Source organism: Triturus cristatus, chromosome 4_1 (assembly GCF_964204655.1).
Source record: "Triturus cristatus chromosome 4_1, aTriCri1.1, whole genome shotgun sequence".
Lineage (NCBI taxonomy): Eukaryota > Metazoa > Chordata > Amphibia > Caudata > Salamandridae > Triturus > Triturus cristatus.
This window is the reverse complement of record NC_140585.1, coordinates 933,437,779-933,458,825: the sequence shown is the minus strand read 5'-3', so window position 1 is coordinate 933,458,825 and position 21,047 is coordinate 933,437,779. Positions and strand designations below refer to the sequence as shown.

At 45.4% G+C, this 21,047-nt stretch overlaps 1 protein-coding gene across 1 annotated transcript in view; it reads right to left on the bottom strand.

The window, feature by feature from the left end:
* Positions 1-445: 445 nt before the first annotated feature.
* The window catches only part of LOC146855856 (uncharacterized), a 143,867-nt gene continuing 123,265 nt past the window's right edge, over positions 446-21,047 (bottom strand). The window contains exon 4 of the mRNA XM_085653799.1: positions 446-2,817. Coding sequence (XP_085509925.1) covers positions 2,006-2,817 — 812 coding nt within the window. The 3' untranslated portion in view covers positions 446-2,005. The remainder of the gene's footprint in view (positions 2,818-21,047) is intronic.

Genomic DNA, 21,047 nt, shown 5'->3' with positions numbered 1-21,047 from the left:
CAAGTTCAACACCCCATGTACACAGTTATTGCCACATGAACAGCTTAACCAATCTATCTACATCGAAATGACTATTTAAACTTAATCAGCTCCGCAACATGTGCATATAAACTAGATGTATTGGTTGTGGGAAAATACTGTACTATAAGTAACCGTATGTTAAAATACTGTGTCGAAACCAGCTTTTGAAACCTCACTGTTGTATTAAATGTATATTGATGTCCAGTGACGCACATCATCTAATGTCGCTACACACTGCAGAAAAGATGAAACAACTGCTCATGTATTTGTTTACTAAATGCCAATAAAAACAGATTTAAAAAAAAAAAAAAGTCAGTCTGAATCCCACCTTTGGACAAGCATCACAACCACTTGAATCACCTATTGAAAAGGTCAGTTTTTACAATTGATTAAGGGGAGAACTGCAGAAATGACACACAACATGGAATTTGAGAAGAACGTTTTAATACAAGGTAGCTTGGTAATATTCTGGTCTCTGTATTAAGTTAGCAGCCTCGTTCCCAGAGTCACCTATGCAAGAAGCAGAGTTGGACAGCCCTGAGGGCTTCTTCAAGTTTAGTGGATAAAACAGCTATCCATTAACACCCCTGCACCATTAGTCAAACCGTAAAAACCCATGTAACAAAGATATTTTGTTAATCTCCAATAGATTCACATTTTATGTGACGAATTTCTGGAAAATTAAGAAATAATCAGAATACAGTACACAGAAGGGTGTCAGTACAGAGGTGTTAAGGGTATTAATCTACTTAAGAATCTGGTTATTTTTTTACCAAAAATAAGAGATGGCTTTTATCTACATTTTGTCACCAATGTAGACACTTTCATTTGTTGAAAACCTTATAGTCGTTTCAGACACTACTTGGTAAGGCCACTGAACGTACTGCACCACAAAGCCATTCTGGTATTTTGCCCCAGTCACCAACTTAATCCACAGAAGTAGAAGAAATCGTGGTTCCTCTTCATAGCACTGCCTCCCTTTAATTAAAATGCAATCTAGGGCCCAAGATATATTAACTGCTGAAAAGTTTATTAGCACCAGGAGGCACAGCTGTTAAAACATGGTACGAAAGAAAAGTACATTTATTTTTTAAGGGAATGTAAACAGAATATTGTTTCAAAGATCACCCCGTCATAATGGGAATCTGCCTTTGAAATTATTTTACGCAGTGAAGAGGATCGCGGGGTGTATAGAAGTCAGGAGATAATCAGTATGTAGAGAATTAACTAAGAAAAACCTAACCTATGTGGCATTCATTTCCTTTCACTCCGTCTCCAGTGGAAGCAGAAACCATTAGGGCCCACAAGACTAGGCTTGAGGATCCTACAGAATGAACGAGTGGAAAATGTGACTTAGGGTCATAACATCTGGTTACAAATTCAGTGCCTCAACCATTAAAACCTATCCTATCTTCCTTAACACATCTTTAAAAAGATACCACTTCTGCCCCGGGTTTAATGTCTCCGAACGCAGTAAATGATATTGTGTGCATGATCTGACTTAAACAGAGGGATGATATATGACAACTTCCGAACCCCTTTGCCCCCACCCCAATTAATACAGTCAAGGGAACTTCTCCCAGCATAGACACCTCCAGGACATCTGCTTTGAAGTAAATGCCTCCCTGTTCACCCAAGGAAAGATGATAGTGATCTGCCTGTATCAAATGTATTCAAGAGTGCAAATTACTAAAGATGAATTACTTAACGGGAGACCTGGGTAGAATCACAGAAATACCAATCTGAACATGAACTGCAGATTATTTCGAGCGTTCACAGTGAGTTCTTCTTGAACACGTTGCTGGTTTTTGTTCAATTCAAGAATCACTTGCTAATCTTCTGCAACTGGCAATCAAGACTTTAGAGTCGGAGCCAAAGCTGAGTGCTTATTTCTCGGCCAGTAACTTCTTGGTGTTAATGCCTAGAACTTTTTCCTTGCGCATCCATATGGTAGTGGCAACTGAAATGGCTCATATTCCCACCATCACTGCAAAATAATGATGTGTTCTCTGATGCGCACCTGCTGCTCCATGCGCAAGGCATCTTCCCTCATCAGCATGTCCTCCTTCATGTGCATTTGAAGGTGTTTGGTAAGGTGAGATGATCGGTTGAACCTCTTGAAGCACACATTGCAAAGATATGGTTTCTCTCCCTTGTGCAATTTCTGGTGTGTGAGCATGTTTGCTAAGCGGCTAAAACTCTTCCCGCATTCATCACACGTGTGTGGCCTCTCCCCCGTGTGCAGCTGCTGATGAGTCACCAGATGTGAAGAATGGCTGAACCTCTTGTCACACTGATTGCATGGATAGGGCTTTTCCCCTGTGTGCATTCGCTGATGAGTTTTCATGTTGGACAAGCGACTAAAGCTCTTCCCACATCTACCACATGCAAATGGTTTCTCCCCCGTGTGTACCCGCCCATGGGTGATCATGTTTGCCACGTCACTGAAACGCTTGCCACATTCAACACATTCATATGGTTTCTCCCCAGTGTGGGTTCTCTGGTGGTTCACAAGATTTGAGAGTCGGCTAAAGTTCCTTCCACATTCAATACAAACATGTGTTTTTTTCACTCCCTTCTTTCTCCCCGGCTTGTTGGATTTGTGAATGTCTTTTTGGCAGCTGGGTGACTGATCTTGACATTCAAGGCCTCTTCGTTTTTTATCATGCTTGATCCTTCCCTTCGAGTTAATTTTCTGCTCTGCTTTTCCTCTGGCTTTTCCTGAGGGGTGCTTTGGTATTATCCTTTCATCCCAAACTTCAGTATCTTTCTTCAACCTTTTTCTAGGTTTGGGTTCTGTTGGATTAAAAAAAAAAAAATAGGGTTGAGGCAAATCGGGAGTCTTACAAAACAATTTTAATTTAAAGTCAAGTTTACTGCTCTTGAAAGGTTTTGGTGCTCAGAGTTGACAGGCCAGAGGCTGATTGTTCCATAAAATACTTCCTGTGACCCAAAAAGCTGTTAACTGTGAGGTAATGTTTCAAATACTAAATTCTGTTTTCAAGAATGACAAGGTGTGGATACGTGTAAGAAAAAACATGCATCTTGTAGAAATCTTACCACCAAGCATGATGAAGGTTTAGTACAAACAACTCCAATGATCAACCAACTAAACACAAAAAAAGCTCATTAATAGTTTCGCTTGTGTTCATGTTGTTTAACTTGACTACCTTCCTTCCTTTTCCTTTTGTCTTCTTACTGCACCTGAAATTCCATTCTTGTGGTACACACTTAGAAAGTTTTCACACCATTTAGTCATTTTCTGTTTTTTTTACATGCAAGAATGAGGAGAAATTTGTGTATATCTCTAAAATTATCAAAAACTATAGTGATTTCATGAGAAGGAGTTTTTTGTTAAATCGATCTTCTAATATTATATCTATGAAGTCCAATTCTAAATTATTTCTACTGGTAAAAATTCTCAGGTTGAGGAAAAAAACTGAAGATTTGACTCCACCAGTGATACTGGTACTATTGCTGTAATACCTATAGTACTGGCGGAAAAGGCTAGGAGGCGGGATGGAAGTTGCAACAGCACTTCAAATAAGAGCTGCTGCTGAAGCCACTGCCACCTCCAGCAACCTTCAGAGGAATAAAAGACCTCGCTGACTTGTTCCCATGCTCATTTCCCACTTATCCTATGGCACCCACTCCTTCTCTACACCACAATGCCAGCATATTTGGGGCCATATCAGGTGTCAAAGTTGTTTTGGTGTGGGGAGCATGGTGTTGTTGTCCTCCAAACCAGTAGGTGCCAAAAAACGGCTTAGGACATTCAATTTCTGCTGAAGGGATAAGTGCCTAACATGCAGGTCAAGGCCATCTTGACAGAGACGATTAAGGAGGCATGAACAAATATATGGCAGGCTCCAAGCACGTTATCTCACTTTGGGCTTGCTGTCCCCCTCCGCCTGTCTCCCCATTACCATAACACAAATTCTGCTGAACAGAGGATCATTGTTATTTTCCTTGCTCTCCACTGCACCGACAACAAAGACGGTTAGTCATAGTCTGTGAACCTTACTGAAACAAGCATTTACAATGCAACGGTCTCAGCATTGTTAAAGTTAGAGCTATTGGCATTGCTCATGACATTATTTTTGTTTATGTTTTTGTTTTTAAAACATTTAAAGAAACGGCATTGTTATTTACAATGTCAATAGCTTAATCTCTCTCAAATGCGAGACCTATTGCATTTGCACCCACACACAGAGCCACACACAAAGCCACCCACACACACAGAGCCACCCACACACACAGAGCCACCTACGCTAGCAGAGACCTAAAAAGGGCCACAGTCAACTTTTATGAAATGAAACTTCACATACACGTAATAAAAATGTTCCACGCCGCTACTTACTACCCAATTGGTGTATGTGTAAACCATATAAAGAGCGCTGGGACCTCACGGCGCTATAGAACTTCATTGCTACCCAGAGCCCGAAAGGATGAGCGGCTGAGAGGCCCAGTCAGGATTTCAATTCCCGGTGGATGCATTCGCCCACTGAGCTCCGTGCCCCCGCCGTAGATGAAGGCCCGTGCAGTAAAATGTAAATGCGCCTTCAAATTTTAACTAGCCCCCGAACTTCATCTACCCACTGAATACCAAGTTGCAGATTTAGAATGAAGATTTTATTAATTGTGGCATGTGCTGTTTTGTGGCAGCTTAACGCAAACTAATAAACAGGTCAGTCCGAAGACAGGCCGAGGATTCCACCGGGAGCACCCCTATGTTTCATGGTAAAACTTCAGCGAGAAAATAGAATAAAGAGGGATTCATCGCAGATCTGTCGGCGCCAGCCTGACAGGAATGAGTCAACCCTTCCCAGACAAAACAAGAGGGGGAACGCGATTCACAAAAAATACACAGCCACGCTCGAGTTGGCCAGCACATTTTCTGACTTGGACTAAAATATATATTAACACTCGCCACAACAGGTGCCAATCCAGTCAGAATTTTTGAAACCATTTAATTATTTACCTTTTACGGGTCCTTTTGCCTTGATTTTAATTCAAAATGCTTTACCGAGGCAGTAAATAAAGTTACAAAAATTACTTCCCAGCCTTCCCCTTCATTTCTCTATACTTTGTGACATTTACTTTGTGCCTGAACACGCCCTTCTCAACACATGTTCAAGGGTAAATTTATGCTTGGTTAATCAGATACAAGTTGTGTGGTCTACTGTGTGTGTGTGTGTTTGGGTGGGGGCAACAACTCAGAAACGGTAAACGCATAAGGAGTGGGGAACAGGAAACACATGATCGCGACACAACAAACAGAAATGGGTCTCAGAAGACAGGCACTGCAAACACACAAGAAAACCGGTCTGTGAGCAAACACCATTACCCAGGAAAAGCAAACACATGGACTCAGGCACACGAAGCACAGTTAAACTCAAGCTCGGCAAAGACGAAGGGTCCAACGCGCACACGCAAACGCACACGAAAACGACACAAATTAACCCAGGCATGGAAAATATAAACGCATAGGAACGGTAAATAGACACAGACTCGAAGAACAGCAAAAAACATGTTCAGGCACAGCAACACCGAGGGACATGGGCAAAGCAAACATGAAGGACATGTATAAACAAAGGACTCTGGGGAAAGCAAAAGACACGAACCACAACATAACAAGCCTCATTATACGCCATATGACGCCATGAACACCACCGCCTTTCACGCAGCGGCATTTTCGGATTCGGGGGCGTGTTTTTCTTTCTCTCCTCTTGCCATTGACTGGAATGTTTACATTCCAGAGGAGAGAAAGAAAGTAAAAAACACGCCCCAAAATCCGAAAAAGACGGGGCTTCTTTGGAGAGACAAAGCTCTTCTCCAATGGCTGACCAGCATTTAAGAGGCCAGCCAATGGAGAAGAGGGGAGAAGAAGGGCGGGTTCAAGCCCCCCTTCTGAAAAACATTAAATCTCGGAGCGAGACTGCGCAAGCGCAGCCTTCGCAGCCGAGACCTAAAAAATAAACAAGTGGAACCTCAAGTAGATCGCCTCCAATTAGAGATAGTTATGCCATAATAAATAGGAAACTGGCACAATAAATATATCTGTGCTTAAAAGCAAATATGCTTGGACTGAAGTGAAACCAAAGTATTTTGAAAAATGATACAGCAAAGGGAATAGTGGACTCACTCTAATAAAAGCCATGTATTTTGTAAACACAGGACAGTGTTCCCGGAAAATATTTGGGGTGCTAAAACGAATTAACACTGATAACCACTGATATTCATACGTGGAAAAAAATCTAACTGGGAAAAAAAAACAGAAATCACTAATTGCACTTCTGTAAAGATACGGTGCCATCTTACGTTTATAATTCCAATACAAAATATTAAGCAAAAAGCTGCGTATTAATATAGAAACAATTTAAATTACACAAGAAAAGCCCGGTAACCCTCAGAATCTGGGTCTACTACATATACATTTGTAAAGTAATTCGGTCGGGGAACCAATTTGTTGTGAAATCAGGGTTTCTAAACTCCGAAAAAAGGATAGCACAAGTCATCCCCTTCATGATGTATGCACTGACCACCCACAAACCTCTATGTAAGAGATGCAAACTGTATTAGGCAAAGTAAGGCGAACAATGCATCGCATAAGGGTATTCCACAATGTGAAAAACGGCGCAGTGAAGGTGAGGGCACAATACAACACATACACAACATGTATTAACTCAAAGAAAGGACTAGAGGGTATAAAAAGTATGACTTTTCCCTTAGTTCTCCCTCCTCGAAGCCTGCAGATATCATGCTTCCACGAAACAATAGCCGACGTCTTGCGCATGCAGAACTGTGCCTATGCCGCTACGCCACCCCTTCGGCTTGAATAAATTTACATTTAGCATCCTATTAGGTCTTCCCCACTTCCCAGTTAAGTACTGATGGCGAAGTGGCTGCATCTGAAATCAAAATCAACTGTTGTGACCTTAATGTGAAGACATGTCAAGTAAAAGGCAACAACCTTCCAAATGTTTGGGGGTGAACCTTCGAAGGGATAAAACAAGAGGCTGGAGATGTAGACTCGCTGTTCAGTACCTGTCCCACTCTGCCACATGGAGCTATAGGGGCTGCATCACCTGCAGAACACAGGGGGCTTCGTCAGTGTAGAACAACTAGAGTCCAAGTACTATATAGAAGGGTCTTAAGGATCCGCAGTTGACGTTATGGGCATCATTTTAATGGGAATGAAAGCTATTTCTACTTCTGTAACCAAACCAGCTCCTATAAACTGAAGTCTCTCTTCGGTCACAAGATAACTTTTGTAAATTCAAGGTACAACCGAAATCTTTATTGGTTAAAAGAACAAAGTCGCACGGAGGCTTCGCCTTTCCACTGTGTCCACAAAGAAATCACTTATTTGGGCTTTAAAATCACCCCCAAATTAACAGACCTTTATAAAGCTAATTTCCCCCCCTTGCCGCGGCAACTCAAAACGACTTCAAAAAATGGGGCTCCAAATATATAACCTGGATAGGCCGTATAAATAAGATCAAGATAAATGTTCTTCCTCGACTGCTCTATTTCAGGGTCTCCCGATCACAGTGGACAGAGAACTGTTCGCAGAGCTAAAGAGGATGAACACAAAATTTATCTGGCAGGGGCATAGGGCCTGCTTATCCCAGCGACTGTTGTCCAGGCTGCGCTTAGAAGGGGGAGGGGAGGGGGAATCTCTCTCCCCGACTTCCTTTTACATTACTTAGCTGCACATCTGCAGGTATTGCCTGAATGGTCCCTAAAAGCGTCAGATAAACACTGGCTCCATATGGATAGGCAAATAGTGGGGAGAACCAACTGGGACCTACCCTGGAAACCAAAACAAGACAGTCCATATAATTCTTATCATAGCACCCCCACAGCCATCACTCTTAAAGTTTGGGACACTGTCATCAAGACATTGCCCCTTACGATTTTCCTGTCCCCACACACTCCCATCCACTTCAATGCCGCTTTTCCTCCAGCACTACAGGAGGGCCCCTTTGACAAATGGAGGGAGGGTGGTTGCCTCATGGTTTCTGACCTCTTCCTACAAGGAGAACCGTGTACCTTTGCACACTGCACTCTTCAAACTTCAACCCACTGAGGAATACCACTATTTCCAGTTAAAACACTGGGTACAACAGCCCCAGATGTGGCTGGCCGCGACTAGGGACCTGCTCCCAATAGAGATATTCGTACAGACTGGCATTACAACTAAGGGCTGCATCTCGTTCTTGTATTCTCTCATTCTCACGGCGGGGCCCTCTCAGCCCCCGTGAAATAGAGAGTTTTGGGACGCTCTGCTTTGTACCCCCATAGTAGAGAAACAGTGGAGCTCCTTATATAAAGGCATTGCTAAATACAACCGATTGTTTTTTTTGAGGGAGGCACATTAAAAAATCATGTTGGATTGGTATCTGTACCCCCGGAAACTACACTCCCTTTTTCCAAGCACCTCAGACAGATGTTGGCGGGGATGTGGGCTCCTGGGTGACTTTCGCCATATCTGGTGGGATTGCCCCTCCATCCAACACTTCTGGAGGTAAGTTCTTTCCCAAATCAAACAGATCCTTGGCTACCCAATCCCAGACTCCCTAGAGCACGCTCTTTTAGGGCTACGAGACCCCGGCTTAAAGCATCAGACCCATGGGGACCGCTCAATTATGTGGCTCTGTCTGGGGGCAGCAAAAATAGCGATAGCAGCAGCCTGGAAGAAGCCGGAGGCCCCCTCTCTCACCCAATGGCATGCACACCTATGGTGGCCCTAGCTCCTAAGCGGATGACGGATATTCTAGAGGATTCCCGCAAGGGATTTGAGTATACCTGGAGTCCATTTGTGGGTTACCTGTCCGAGGGTCTGCCTCTGTTTGCCTGTGGCCCTAGGCTGCGGGCCTTCACCTCTTTCAGACACAGTGGGTCGGGGTACAGTCTTACTTCCCCCTTGGGGGTTGGAGCCCCCTCAAGTTATTTTTTCTTTCTCTCTGTGCTCGCTCTCCCTTTCCCAGACCAGAAGTGGGGTGCCCACTTGGTCCACTGGGTGTTGGACAATGCCCATCCTATGCTCTCCCCAGCCACTTTAGGACTCTATTCGCAGGGTTCCACGGAACTGTTTAATTGTTGTTGTTGTGTTTAACGTGTAAGCGCCCGATCATACGACTAGGGCACAACACTCATCAGCAGAGTGCGCAAGATATGCATTGTAACACTGGACTTGTGCGCCTGAACCTATTACGAAGCAAGCTGTGAACTTGTGAAGAAGCTGTGTATTATCTCTAGCTACCCGTTATCTATGCTTGTAACAGAGCTCGGTAGAGCTTCACCTGTTATGTGTTTTTGTAAAAAATCAATAAAAACATTCTGATAAAAAAAAAAAAATAGAACAAAGACGAAGTGTAACACAGCCAACCTTTGGGAGGGAGCCCTCACCAGGCAGCAGTCTTGAACTGCCAACACATGAGTCTGGAATTTTGTGAAAGCAAGGAGTTCATTCAGACCAAGGATATCATTATATAGTGGTAACGTTGATCCCTTGTGGCATGATGATGGAACCTTTTGTGGTATTTCTAGTAGTGATAGAACATCAGTACCTCTTTCATCTCAACTATAGTTTGATAACTTATTGTGAGTAACTGCATTGAAACAACACGTTATGATTTGTCATGGCTTTAGCATTCTGCATTCCTTCTCCATAGTTGCCAACCCTGACTGTCAGTTGTTGTTGGGAACCTCTGGAGAGAGACCAGCAGGAAGTGGGATCCTTTTCATGGAATAAAGAAAACTTTTTATAACCCTGGATGTCACAGCTTTATTTATTCTGAGCCAACTTTTCATTTGACGACAAGCTTGAAGAAGGAGCTCACTATCAAATAAAAAAATAAAACTCTTTTTGATGCGGAGGTTTTACACTACGAGAAGCACTACAGGCAGTTACAGGATCGTCTACAAGACTGCAGCTTACTGGGATAGCTTCTGAGGCGTCTGCCTCCTTTCCTCCCAAAGTAAGTCCTCAAAGGCTATTTCCTTTACTATAACACTCTGCTATACGGGCCCGTTATCTTCTCACTGCGCACCCACTCGAATTCAGGCACACAAGCCCAGATCTTCGCACATGCAAGACTTCGCATACGCACAAGCATGGACGTCTGTTACCAGAGAAACCGGTAAACAGTCCAGAAGCATCCCGACTCTACCACGCAATGTGGCGGCCATCTTTGAGCTTTGTTTTTCATAAAACAGAGATCTTCACCTTGCAAAGCATTTTTTTTTCAGAAATGCATCAATTTTACCCAATTGGTATATATGTTTAAAATGTCATCTTGAAAACCGTTGCAAGGTTTATTTACAAGCATTTCTCTCCAGATAAAATAGTTTTTGATGTATTTTTCACTTTGATTCAGTATTCCTTTCCTACAGCTTCCTGGAAACCTCCCTTTAACATGGAAACAATGGTTTAAAGTAGTTGAGAGCTATTTGGCTGCTCTGGAGGGAGAGAAATATTTCCTAAAAGAAAAGCAGATATTCTTTTTAACAATTTAGGTACTGAAGGGCAACAAGTCTTTAACAAATGCCAAAAATAATACCTACACAAGAACCTGTGAAATGGTAACAGTACAAAGAAAATATTACCAGATTAGAAAAGAAATTCACGGAACAGCCCAGTGTACTTCAGGAACGTTTAAATTTCTTCAAAAGAAATCAAACTCAAGACGAAACAGTAGAAGATCACGCCTCTGCACTTCGCCATTGTGCAGATAATTGTAATTTTGGATGCACTTTAGATATAAAGCATTACAGACCTGTTTGTGTGTGGTTGCATTTCAAGAGATTCAGGAATGACTCTTAAGTTGCAGGGATCCAACTCTTACAGATCAATCAATCAAAGCCATTTATAAAGCGCACTACTCACCCGGAGGGTCTCAAGGCGCAAGGGGGGGGGGGTGCCGCTACTGCTCGAACAGCCAGGCCTTGAGCTTCTTCCTGAAGGAGAGGTGGTCTTGGGTCAGGCGCAGGTCGGGAGGGAGGGAGTTCCAGGACTTGGCGGCCAGGTAGGAGAAGGACCTTCCTCCTGTTGTCGCTCTTCGGATGCGGGGGACGGCGGCGAGGGCGTGGCTGGTTGATCGGAGATGGCGTTTGGGAGCGTAGAAGTTGAGGCGGTTGTTGAGGTAGCTCGGGCCTTGGTCGTGTAGGGCTTTGTATGCGTGGGTGAGGAGACGGAAGGTGATTCTCTTGTTGACGGGGAGCCAGTGCAGGTCTCTCAGATGTCCGGAGATGTGGCTGCTTCGGGGGATGTCGAGGATGAGTCTGGCTGAGGCGTTCTGTATCCGCTGGAGTCTCTTCTGGAGCTTGGCGGTGGTTCCGGCGTAGAGGGCGTTGCCGTAGTCCAGTCGGCTGGTGACAAGGGCCTGGGTGACCGTCTTCCTGGTCTCGGTGGGGATCCACCGGAAGATCTTCCGTAGCATGCGCAGGATGTTGAAACAGGACGAGGAGACGGCGTTGACTTGTCTGGTCATGGAGAGGGAGGAGTCCAGGATGAAGCCCAGGTTTCGTGCGTGGTCTGTCGGTTTGGGTGCCGTGCCCAGGGCGGGGGGCCACCAGGAGTCGTCCCAGGCGGAGGGCGAGGAGCCCAGGATGAGGACTTCCGTCTTGTCTGAGTTCAGTTTCAGGTGGCTGGTCATCATCCACTCGGCTACGTCTTTCATCCCTTCGTGGAGGTTGGCTCTGGCGGCGGCGGGGTCGTTGGTCAGGGAGAGGATCAGCTGGGTGTCGTCTGCGTAGGAGATGATGTTGAGGTTGTGTTGGCGTGCGATGGCCGCAAGGGGGCTCATGTAGACGTTGAAGAGGGTGGGGCTCAATGATGATCCTTGGGGGACGTCGCAGATGACTTCGGTGGCCTCTGACTTGTACGGTGGTAGGCGGACTCTCTGTGTCCTTCCGTCGAGGAAGGAGATGATCCATTCCAGTGCCTTCTCCTGGATTCCGACGTTGCTGAGGCGCTGCACTAGGGTGCGGTGGCAGACAGTGTTGAATGCCGCGGAGAGGTCTAGGAGGATGAGGACCGCTGTTTCTCCGTTGTCCAGCAGGGCTCGGATGTCATCGGTGGCAGCGATGAGGGCGGTCTCGGTGCTGTGGTTGGCTCGGAAGCCAGACTGTGAGGGGTCGAGGGATCCATTCGTCTCGAGGAAGGCGGCCAGCTGCTTGTTGACGGTCTTCTCGATGACTTTGGCTGTAAACGGGAGGAGCGAGATGGGGCGGTAATTCTTGAGTTCGGTGGGGTCCGCTGTTGGTTTCTTTAGTAGAGCGCTGAGTTCGGCGTGCTTCCAGCTCTCAGGGAAGGTGGCGTCGTCGAAGGAGGTGTTGATGATGTCCCGCAGGTGGGGTGCGATGACAGCGTCGGCCTTGTTGAATACGTGGTGAGGGCAGGGGTCGGTCGGAGATCCGGAGTGGATAGAGTTCATCGTGCGGATGGTGTCTTCTGTGTTGATCGGGGTCCAGGCGCTGAGGGTGGTGGTGGGGGGCGTTGGTGCGGTCGTGGGGGGCGTTGTTTGTGGGATGAAGCTGTTGTGTATGTCCGCGCAGGTGCTGATCCACTTCGTGAGGTTGTCGGCGGCCTGGCTAGGGTTCGCTGAGCTGGCTGGAGGGTGCTGGCTCAGGGAAGCGGCGAGCTGGTCGGCTGTGATCTTGTTCCAGCTTCTTCGAGCATCTTGTTGCTGGTGGTGGTGGATCGTGGTTCTTCTGAAGGTGAAGTGGACGCAGCTGTGGTCCGTCCAGTGGAGTCCAGTTGCGTGGCTGAAGGCGATGTCTTTGCTGGATGAGAAGACGGCGTTGAGTGTGTGTCCGGCGAGGTGGGTGGGGGTGGACACCAGCTGCTTGAGTCCGAGGTTGGCGAGGTTGTCAAGCAGGGTGGTGGTGTTGCGGTCGTTGTTGTTCTCCAGGTGGAAGTTGATGTCCCCCAGGAGGATGTAGTCAGCGGAGGGGAGGGCGTGTGGGCTGATGAAGTCGGCGATGTCCTCGCTGAATGGTGTGCGTGGTCCCGGGGGTCGGTAGATCAGGGTGCCTCTGAGGGTGGTCTTGGGGTCGGTGTGGATCTGGAAGTGTAGGTGTTCGGCGGTAGTCAGGGTGTCGTCGGTGTTGGTCGTGATGCGGATGGTGTTCTTGTGGACGATGGCGATGCCTCCTCCAGTCTGGTTGTCGCGATCTCTCCGGGTGATCTTGTATCCCTCTGGGATGGCGATGGCGATGTCGGGCGCTGAGGAGTCGTTCATCCAGGTTTCCGTGAGGAAGGCAACGTCTGGAGATGTGGTGTCGAGGAGGTTCCAGAGTTCGATGGCGTGTCTGTGGACGGAGCGGGTGTTGAGCAGGATGCACTTGAGGTGGTTGCTGCTGGTGTTCGGCTTGGCGGGTGCTGGTGTGGGGCAGGTCCGGATGCAGGTGAACTTGCAGGTGAGGCAGCTGAAGGGTCCGTGGGTGCGTCTCGGGGTGGCTTGGTGGCATCCCGGGGTTCGGCCGGTGTGGAGTGCGTTGAGGGTGGTGGCGTCGTACGTCTGGCGGGTGGGCTGGGGTCCTCGGGGGCCAGGGGTTCGGGCGCTGGGCGCGGGCCAGGCACGGACCGGCGCAGACGGGCTTACCTTTAGCGCACCTTCGGCGGCGCGCCCGCTGTGCGTCAACGCTGCGCGTATGCACGGTCGCCATTTATGGCGAAGTGGGAGGGAGGGCGGAGCAGCTGGGAGGTGGGAGCGGGGAGGGCACAGAAGGTAAGGGGGCGTGGCCGCACGCAGGCGGCGGGGAGCGGGAAGCGGGTGGGGGGGCACAGAGAGCGGCGCTAATACAATGCAGGCACAAAAAGGAAAAATCAAGGGCACAGAACAGAAGGGCAAAACGATACAGGCAGCACAGAATGAAGAGAACACACGCCAAATGTGACGGCGGGGGGCGGGGTCGACGGGGCGGGCTCAGCGAGGCTGAGGACAGTAGCGAGGGGATGCACGCGCTACAGCTGGTGGCCGTGCGGCGCGGGGGTGTCCTGAGGTCAGGTCACACTCACCTGCGCTGCACGGTCGCCATTTATGGCCAAGTGGGAGGGAGGGCGGAGCAGCTGGGAGGTGGGAGCGGGGAGGGGACAGAAGGTAAGGGGGCGTGGCCGCACGCAGGCGGCGGGAAGCGGGGAGCGGGAAGCGGGTGGGGGGGCACAGAGAGCGGCGCTAATACAATGCAGGCACAAAAAAGGAAAAATCAAGGGCACAGAACAGAAGGGCAAAACGATACAGGCAGCACAGAATGAAGAGAACACACGCCAAATGTGACGGCGGGGGGCGGGGTCGACGGGGCGGGCTCAGCGAGGCTGAGGACAGTAGCGAGGGGATGCACACGCTACAGCTGGTGGCCGTGCGGCGCGGGGGTGTCCTGAGGTCAGGTCACACTCACCTGCGCTGCACGGTCGCCATTTATGGCCAAGTGGGAGGGAGGGCGGAGCAGCTGGGAGGTGGGAGCGGGGAGGGCACAGAAGGTAAGGGGGCGTGGCTGCACGCAGGCGGCGGGGAGCAGGAAGCGGGTGGGGGGCACAGAGAGCGGCGCTAATACAATGCAGGCACAAAAAAGGAAAAATCAAGGGCACAGAACAGAAGGGCAAAACGATACAGGCAGCACAGAATGAAGAGAACACACGCCAAATGTGACGGCGGGGGGCGGGGTCGACGGGGCGGGCTTAGCGAGGCTGAGGACAGTAGCAAGGGGACGCACACGCTACAGCTGGTGGCCGTGCGGCGCGGGGGTGTCCTGAGGTCATAGATTTAGCCAAGTCAATTGAAAGATCTATTATTACTAGTAAACGAATGGGCACGGAATTGGTTTGTCATACTGTTAATGTGATTTAAGATGCTGACACTGTGAATGCTTTGTCATTTAAAGGAAAAAACGTTACGTCTGTCCCAAAGAAAGGTTCAGGGTTTTGTGTTAGATGGGGGTCAAGATCTCATATGAGTAATTATCCGGCAGGTCTGGCACAAGGTAAATGATGCAACAAGTGCCACAAAGTTGGACACTTTCAAGGTGTATGCAGAGGTAAAGGTAGTGTACAAATCCATACAGTTGATCTAGAAACTTCACCCTCTCAAGTTACTTCTAATTTCTTAAATATTGTTCTCACACTAGATATTATTGATAACACTTCTAAACAAGTAAAAGGTCCGCTTTGCGAAGCCCTTGTTGGGGGGCATCAAAATGCACATGATGGCTGATTCTGGAGCCCCCATCACAATTATTTCTGACGTCTTGTATTCACAATATTGGCTGAATAAATCTTTTTGACTCCCACATATGTGAATCCAAAAGCCGATTTGATTCAGACAATCCAATAGTACTCAACCACACATTTGTGGCAACCATTGTAGATTTGGCAAAGGATATTAAAGAAATGACTAAAGCTTATCCTGAGGTTTTTGATTACAAAATAGGCACAATTTGCAACTGTGAACATAGGATAAAGGTAAAACCCCAAGCCATGCCTATTGCTCACGAACTCAGACCTGTCCCTTTGACAGTAAGGACAGAACACAAGTTATATTAGAGCAATTGGTTAAAGAAGAACAGACTCATCTGAATTGGTAAGCCCCATTGTAATAGTCTGCAAAAAGGAAGATGATATACGCTTGTGTGCTAACTTACGAACTCTTAACAGTAATATCTTAGTGGATTGTCATCCCCTTCCCAAAATTCAAGATTTATTTGTCTGATGCTAAATTCTTTTCTTTATTAGATTTACGCTCAGCATACCACCAAGTCCCACTCGCTGCAAACTTGCAAGACTTGACCACTTTTGTTACATCATTTGGAGCCTATAAGTTCTTGAGGCTTCCCTTTGGCCTGGCATCTACAAAGAGTGTCTTCCAAAAACTTATGGATAGCATTCTTTCAGGGATAAAAGGCACACAGGCATACCATGATGATGTCTTGATTTTTGCAAAATCCATTGAGGAACACAGCTATATTTTTCTCAAAGTTCTAGATGTTTTAAAAAAAGTTGGTGTCACATTTAAAATTGACGTGTCGTTGTGTTAGTGCCACTTTTGGATAACACAGGACATCAAATATCACTTGATGGTATCAAATCAAAATTTTCTTTAGCAAAAGCAATATCTGAAGTACCTTCTCCCAAAGACAAAGAGGACTTGAAATCATTTCTTGGGATGAACGAGTACTACTCTAGTTTCATTCAAGGTTATGCTTTCTTACATCTGACCCCTAGTAACTAATCGATTAGACAAGTCCAATATAAGATGAAGCCCATCAGTTGTTTGTTTTTTTGTTGTTTGTTTTTTACAAGAATGTAGTGGGAGTAAATGGAAATCATAGGGCTAAGCTATCTTGCACTTGGTTGACTCAAAATCCAGTTTCTTCTTTTGGATTGCTTCAAACACCTTTTTGAAAAGCCCCTATAGGGACAAAAAACTCATATGACAAAGTTACCTGTGATTCTTCCTCACTAGCCCACAAACCTAGTAGATTTAATCTTTAAGTCCCTTGGAAATAATCATTGTTTATAGTGCTGATTTTGAAAGGCAGAACACAAGGTTATTCTGGTAGGTGGGAGACCCCACATCTGAAGAAACTATAGATTGATGACTGCTGATGATAGGCTCCGGACCGAAAGTCTAAAGAACCTGTTCCAGAGAAGTAGAATACAAAGCACAAGAATGCTATGTCAATTGGTGAGTGGCCCTATAGAGGGACTTCTGCAACATGTCAATCCCTCTACAAACTAACTGAGTGAAGTATAACTGGGGTTTTTGCTTCCCTGAGTATGTGATTTATGTGTTTTCAATGTATGAGTGTGTGTTGTACAGCTTGAGACAGAGTGCAGAGGGCATTGGTGGCCTATGGGAGGGACACAGTAAATGCTGTCCAAGATGGTGATCCTCTTGAGGTTGTCTGTATCCTTCCTTGTAGATTTATCATCTATGAGCTCCTGCACCTGTAGAAGAGTCCCAGAAACGCTGATAATGTCAAGGTGAGCTGTCAATTATATATATATATATTCACTGAAAAAACCATAGGTTTCACACATGTTATAGTTAGCTGGACATTTCACTCGTAAAAAACCAATGAAATTCCCCCGTTATAGTTAGTTCAGCTGACTATAACTCACGCGCCCGCAATCCACTGCTGATGACGTCACATATTACATCACTCATGACATGGTCAGTGACATCACTCATGACATCTCAAATGACATCACTGATGACATCACTGATGACATCATCAATTGAGTATGTGTTTCTGAACTATTTTAATATGTTTAATAAATGTAGGGAAAGGCCTGTTGAAGAATGAGTGGGTGTACAAGTGTGTAAATGTATGATTTTCTTTGGTGCGTAACTGACTCCATAAGGGAGTCATTAAATGTATCTTACTGCAGACTAGTGACTAAACTGTGTAAATGTTTGTATGTGTCTGTATGTTAGTGTATAAGTGGCGGCATGGTTTTGTGAATACCTATATAAGTGTCTATATGAGTTATTGATTGCTTGTCTCAGTATCTGTATGGGTTCCTGAGTGTTTGTGTGGGTAGGGTGTGTGTGACTCTATGCATAGATGTGTGAGTGGGTGATTCTATTGGTGCATGGTTTTAAGAGTGCCTCTGTGATGAACTGTATGGTTGAGTGAGTGTATGTATGGGTGTGTTCGGGATTGAATGTATATCTCAGTGGTACATTTGTGACTAACTACATATGTGAAAGGCAGTATATATGCGTTTAAGAGTATATAAGTGGGTAGATGTGAGAGTGTGTGATTGTGAGAGTGACTGTATGGATGAGTGTGTGCTTGTATCAATGATTCTATAAAAGCGTAAGAATGTGATACTATTTTTATGAGTATGTGAACTTGAGTGTGTATAACCGCATAGGTGAGTAAATGGGAGTGTGATTATTTGCATGACTGAGTAGATGTGAGAGTACCTCTATGGATGATTGGTAGTGTGTGAGTGTCTATATAGGTGTATAAATGCATATGATAGTTTTGTATGGAGTGACTGTAAGTATGAGTGACTGTACAGGTGAATGAGTGGAGGTGTATGTAGACCTAAGAGTTAATAAGTGGGTATGTAGTTATTGGTATTTCAGTATGTATGGTTTTGAGAATGGAACTCTTAAATTGTGAGTCGGTGTATCAAAGGTTATATTAGGGTGTGAGAAGATGTGGTAATTTATCACATCGATGACGTAATCTTTGATGTCATCAGTGATGTCATTTGAGATGTCATCAGTGATGTCATGAGTTATGTCACTGACCATGTCATGAGTGATGTAATATGTGACGTCATCAGCAGTGGATTGCGGGCGCGCGAGTTATAGTTAGCTGAACTAACTATAACGGGGGAATTTCATTGGTTTTTTACGAGTGAAATGTCCAGCTAACTATAACATGTGTGAAACCTATGGTTTTTTCAGTGAATTTGCAAGGTTTTTTAAATGCTAATTCCTAACTATAACGTGTGTGAAACCTATGGTTTTTTCAGTGAATTTGCAAGGTTTTTTAAATGCTAATTCCTAACTATAACTTGTGTGAAACCTATGGTTTTTTAAGTGAATTTGAAAGGTTTTTTAAATGCTAATTTATGAATGTATTATTAAAATATTTTTTTTACAATAAGCTACCTATATATATATAGTTATAGATTAACTTCATCTTGTAATATGGAATGGCTCAGTTTTTTGTTTTTTTTTAATTAGGATAGAGTTGAACAGCATAGTTAATATCTTCTATAAACTTATAAACACTTTTAATGTTTTTTTTCTTTTTTTAAGTGTTTTTGACCGTGCGCGCTCGGTGCACGCATCCGTACGTGCTCCGCGTGCGAATGTGTACGTGCTCCACGTGCATGCTCCGTACGCGCTTGCGTGCGTGCTCCGTACGCGCATGCGTGCGTGCTCTGTAGACGCATGCGTGCGTGCTCCGTGCGCGCACCGTGCGCGCACGGCAAGTCATGTGATTTAGAAACAACACTTTTCATTGGTTTATAGTAGTTTCAGTTCCAGAAACTTCCAACACCACACCCACTCCCCTCATTTATACTTCTGATTCCCTGGGAGAAGGAGATGAGCCGCTTTTCCAGTACTCCAGTGCTTGAGAATGGCAGAGCAGCAGTCATCTTCTGGGAGTGAGCAGGAGACCCTTGTGCCACAGAGACAGAGGAAATAGAAAAACTCTTTTATATGGCAATTTTTCATTTTTCCAGAGGGGCAGAAGAAGGTGAATGCTCCAAAAGGCACCTGCACTCTTTGTGATCGTGTCTTATCAAGAGGAGATCCTAAAAAGAAATACTCTTTTAGTATCTTCACTATGATCAGGCACGTTAGAGATGTACATCCTGTGGCTTATGCTCGAGCTGCTAGAGAAAACCCTCCAGCAGCTCAGCCGAGCACATCCGCAGCAGCTCAGCCGAGCACATCATCGGCAGCTCAGCCGAGCACTTCATCTGCGGCGGCAGCTTCACCTGCTTCTGTTCCACTGGATATACATCCTCTGTTTAAGAGGGTGCATATACGGTGCAATGCTCTTCTCTCTTATGGGAACACCAGCATTCCCCTAATAGAGAGCAAGATACAGCAGCACACGTGTGGCACCCTATAATTTTTGCCATTTTTTTGTTCCTCTGTTCCTCAATTAACACAACAGCTCTTTTTAGAGCTTTAGAGCCACCTAACATCTAAACACTTAAATGTGTTTCTTAATTATATTTTTTTAATGATTTTTTTTCCGCCGTGCCCCCGCGATTTTTTAATAAAAAATAAAATGTTTTTTTCACCCTTCATGGTCCTTCAGGGACCCCCTGACAAAAGCTAGGGGGTCAGGAACTCTGTACCCTGCCCCCTTTTCACGTTCTTCACCTTTCTTTTTCACTGTCACACACAAAATAGCGGACAACACTTCCTGATTTCGACCGATTCGAATGTTGACTGACATGTAACCACCAATCAGAATTACGCTCGCGCACGGCACCGTGCGCACACGGTGCGTGGCTATAGATATTTATGTACTTTTAACTGCAATTTTCTCAGGAACTACTGAACAGATTGACACCATATATGCAAAAGGCACATCCCTGACATGAGGACTACCTCTTTGCCAAATTTCAAGTAATTCTGTTCAGCCGTTCGGGCTGTACCTTCGACTAAAGGTCCTGTGGGAAAAAGCATGGGGAAAACGCGTTTTGGGACCCCCCTTTTTTCTCAGCCCCCGCTTGACGAATCACCCAGAGACTTCCAGGGTAGGAGCTGAGCGGAGCGCCCCATTAGTTTTGAAAATTTCGCGAGGATCCGTCAACCGGCGCCAAAGTTATTCAAAATAGAATTTTCAGATTTCCTATGGAAACACGGTCCTAACTATAACTATCTACTGGCGACTGCCAGTAGATAGATTATATATATATATATATATATATATATAGATATATATATATATATATATATATACACAGTAGCTAAGCTCTACCCTCTGTTCAAGATGTGCCAGGCAACCACTATGTCATGACATTGCATGCAACATCAGGAGTTACGAAATCGACAGTCACATCTGGAGTGGCAATGCGTTGCAGATAAGTTAATATGTATTTTTAACGTCTTACACACATGCACAAAACATTTTTAAAAAATGCTCATCAATTAGGTTACAACATGGGAAGCTTCATGCACATAGGTGATCCGGGGCAAATAAGAAGGGGAGGAAGCGATAGGGTGACAACAGTGATTTTATTTTCATTTTAATTCCCATAAGAAGCTGCAGCTACAGAAATAGAGGCTGTACTTGATTACATGAAAGCATGACAGTAGAAATGTACTCAAGGAACTGTTTTTCTTGTTTGGTGTAAATCCACTGAGCAGCTTAGAGAAATTTACTTTAGAAAAGTTGTTTTTGTAGAGCAAAGAAATGAGCCTGCCAGTATATCAAGATAGAGGTATCTAGGCCATCAATTAGCAGATGGTAAGCAAACTGTCTACAGACTCAATTATTTTATTTTAAGGAAAGGGGTCTACAAACCCAAA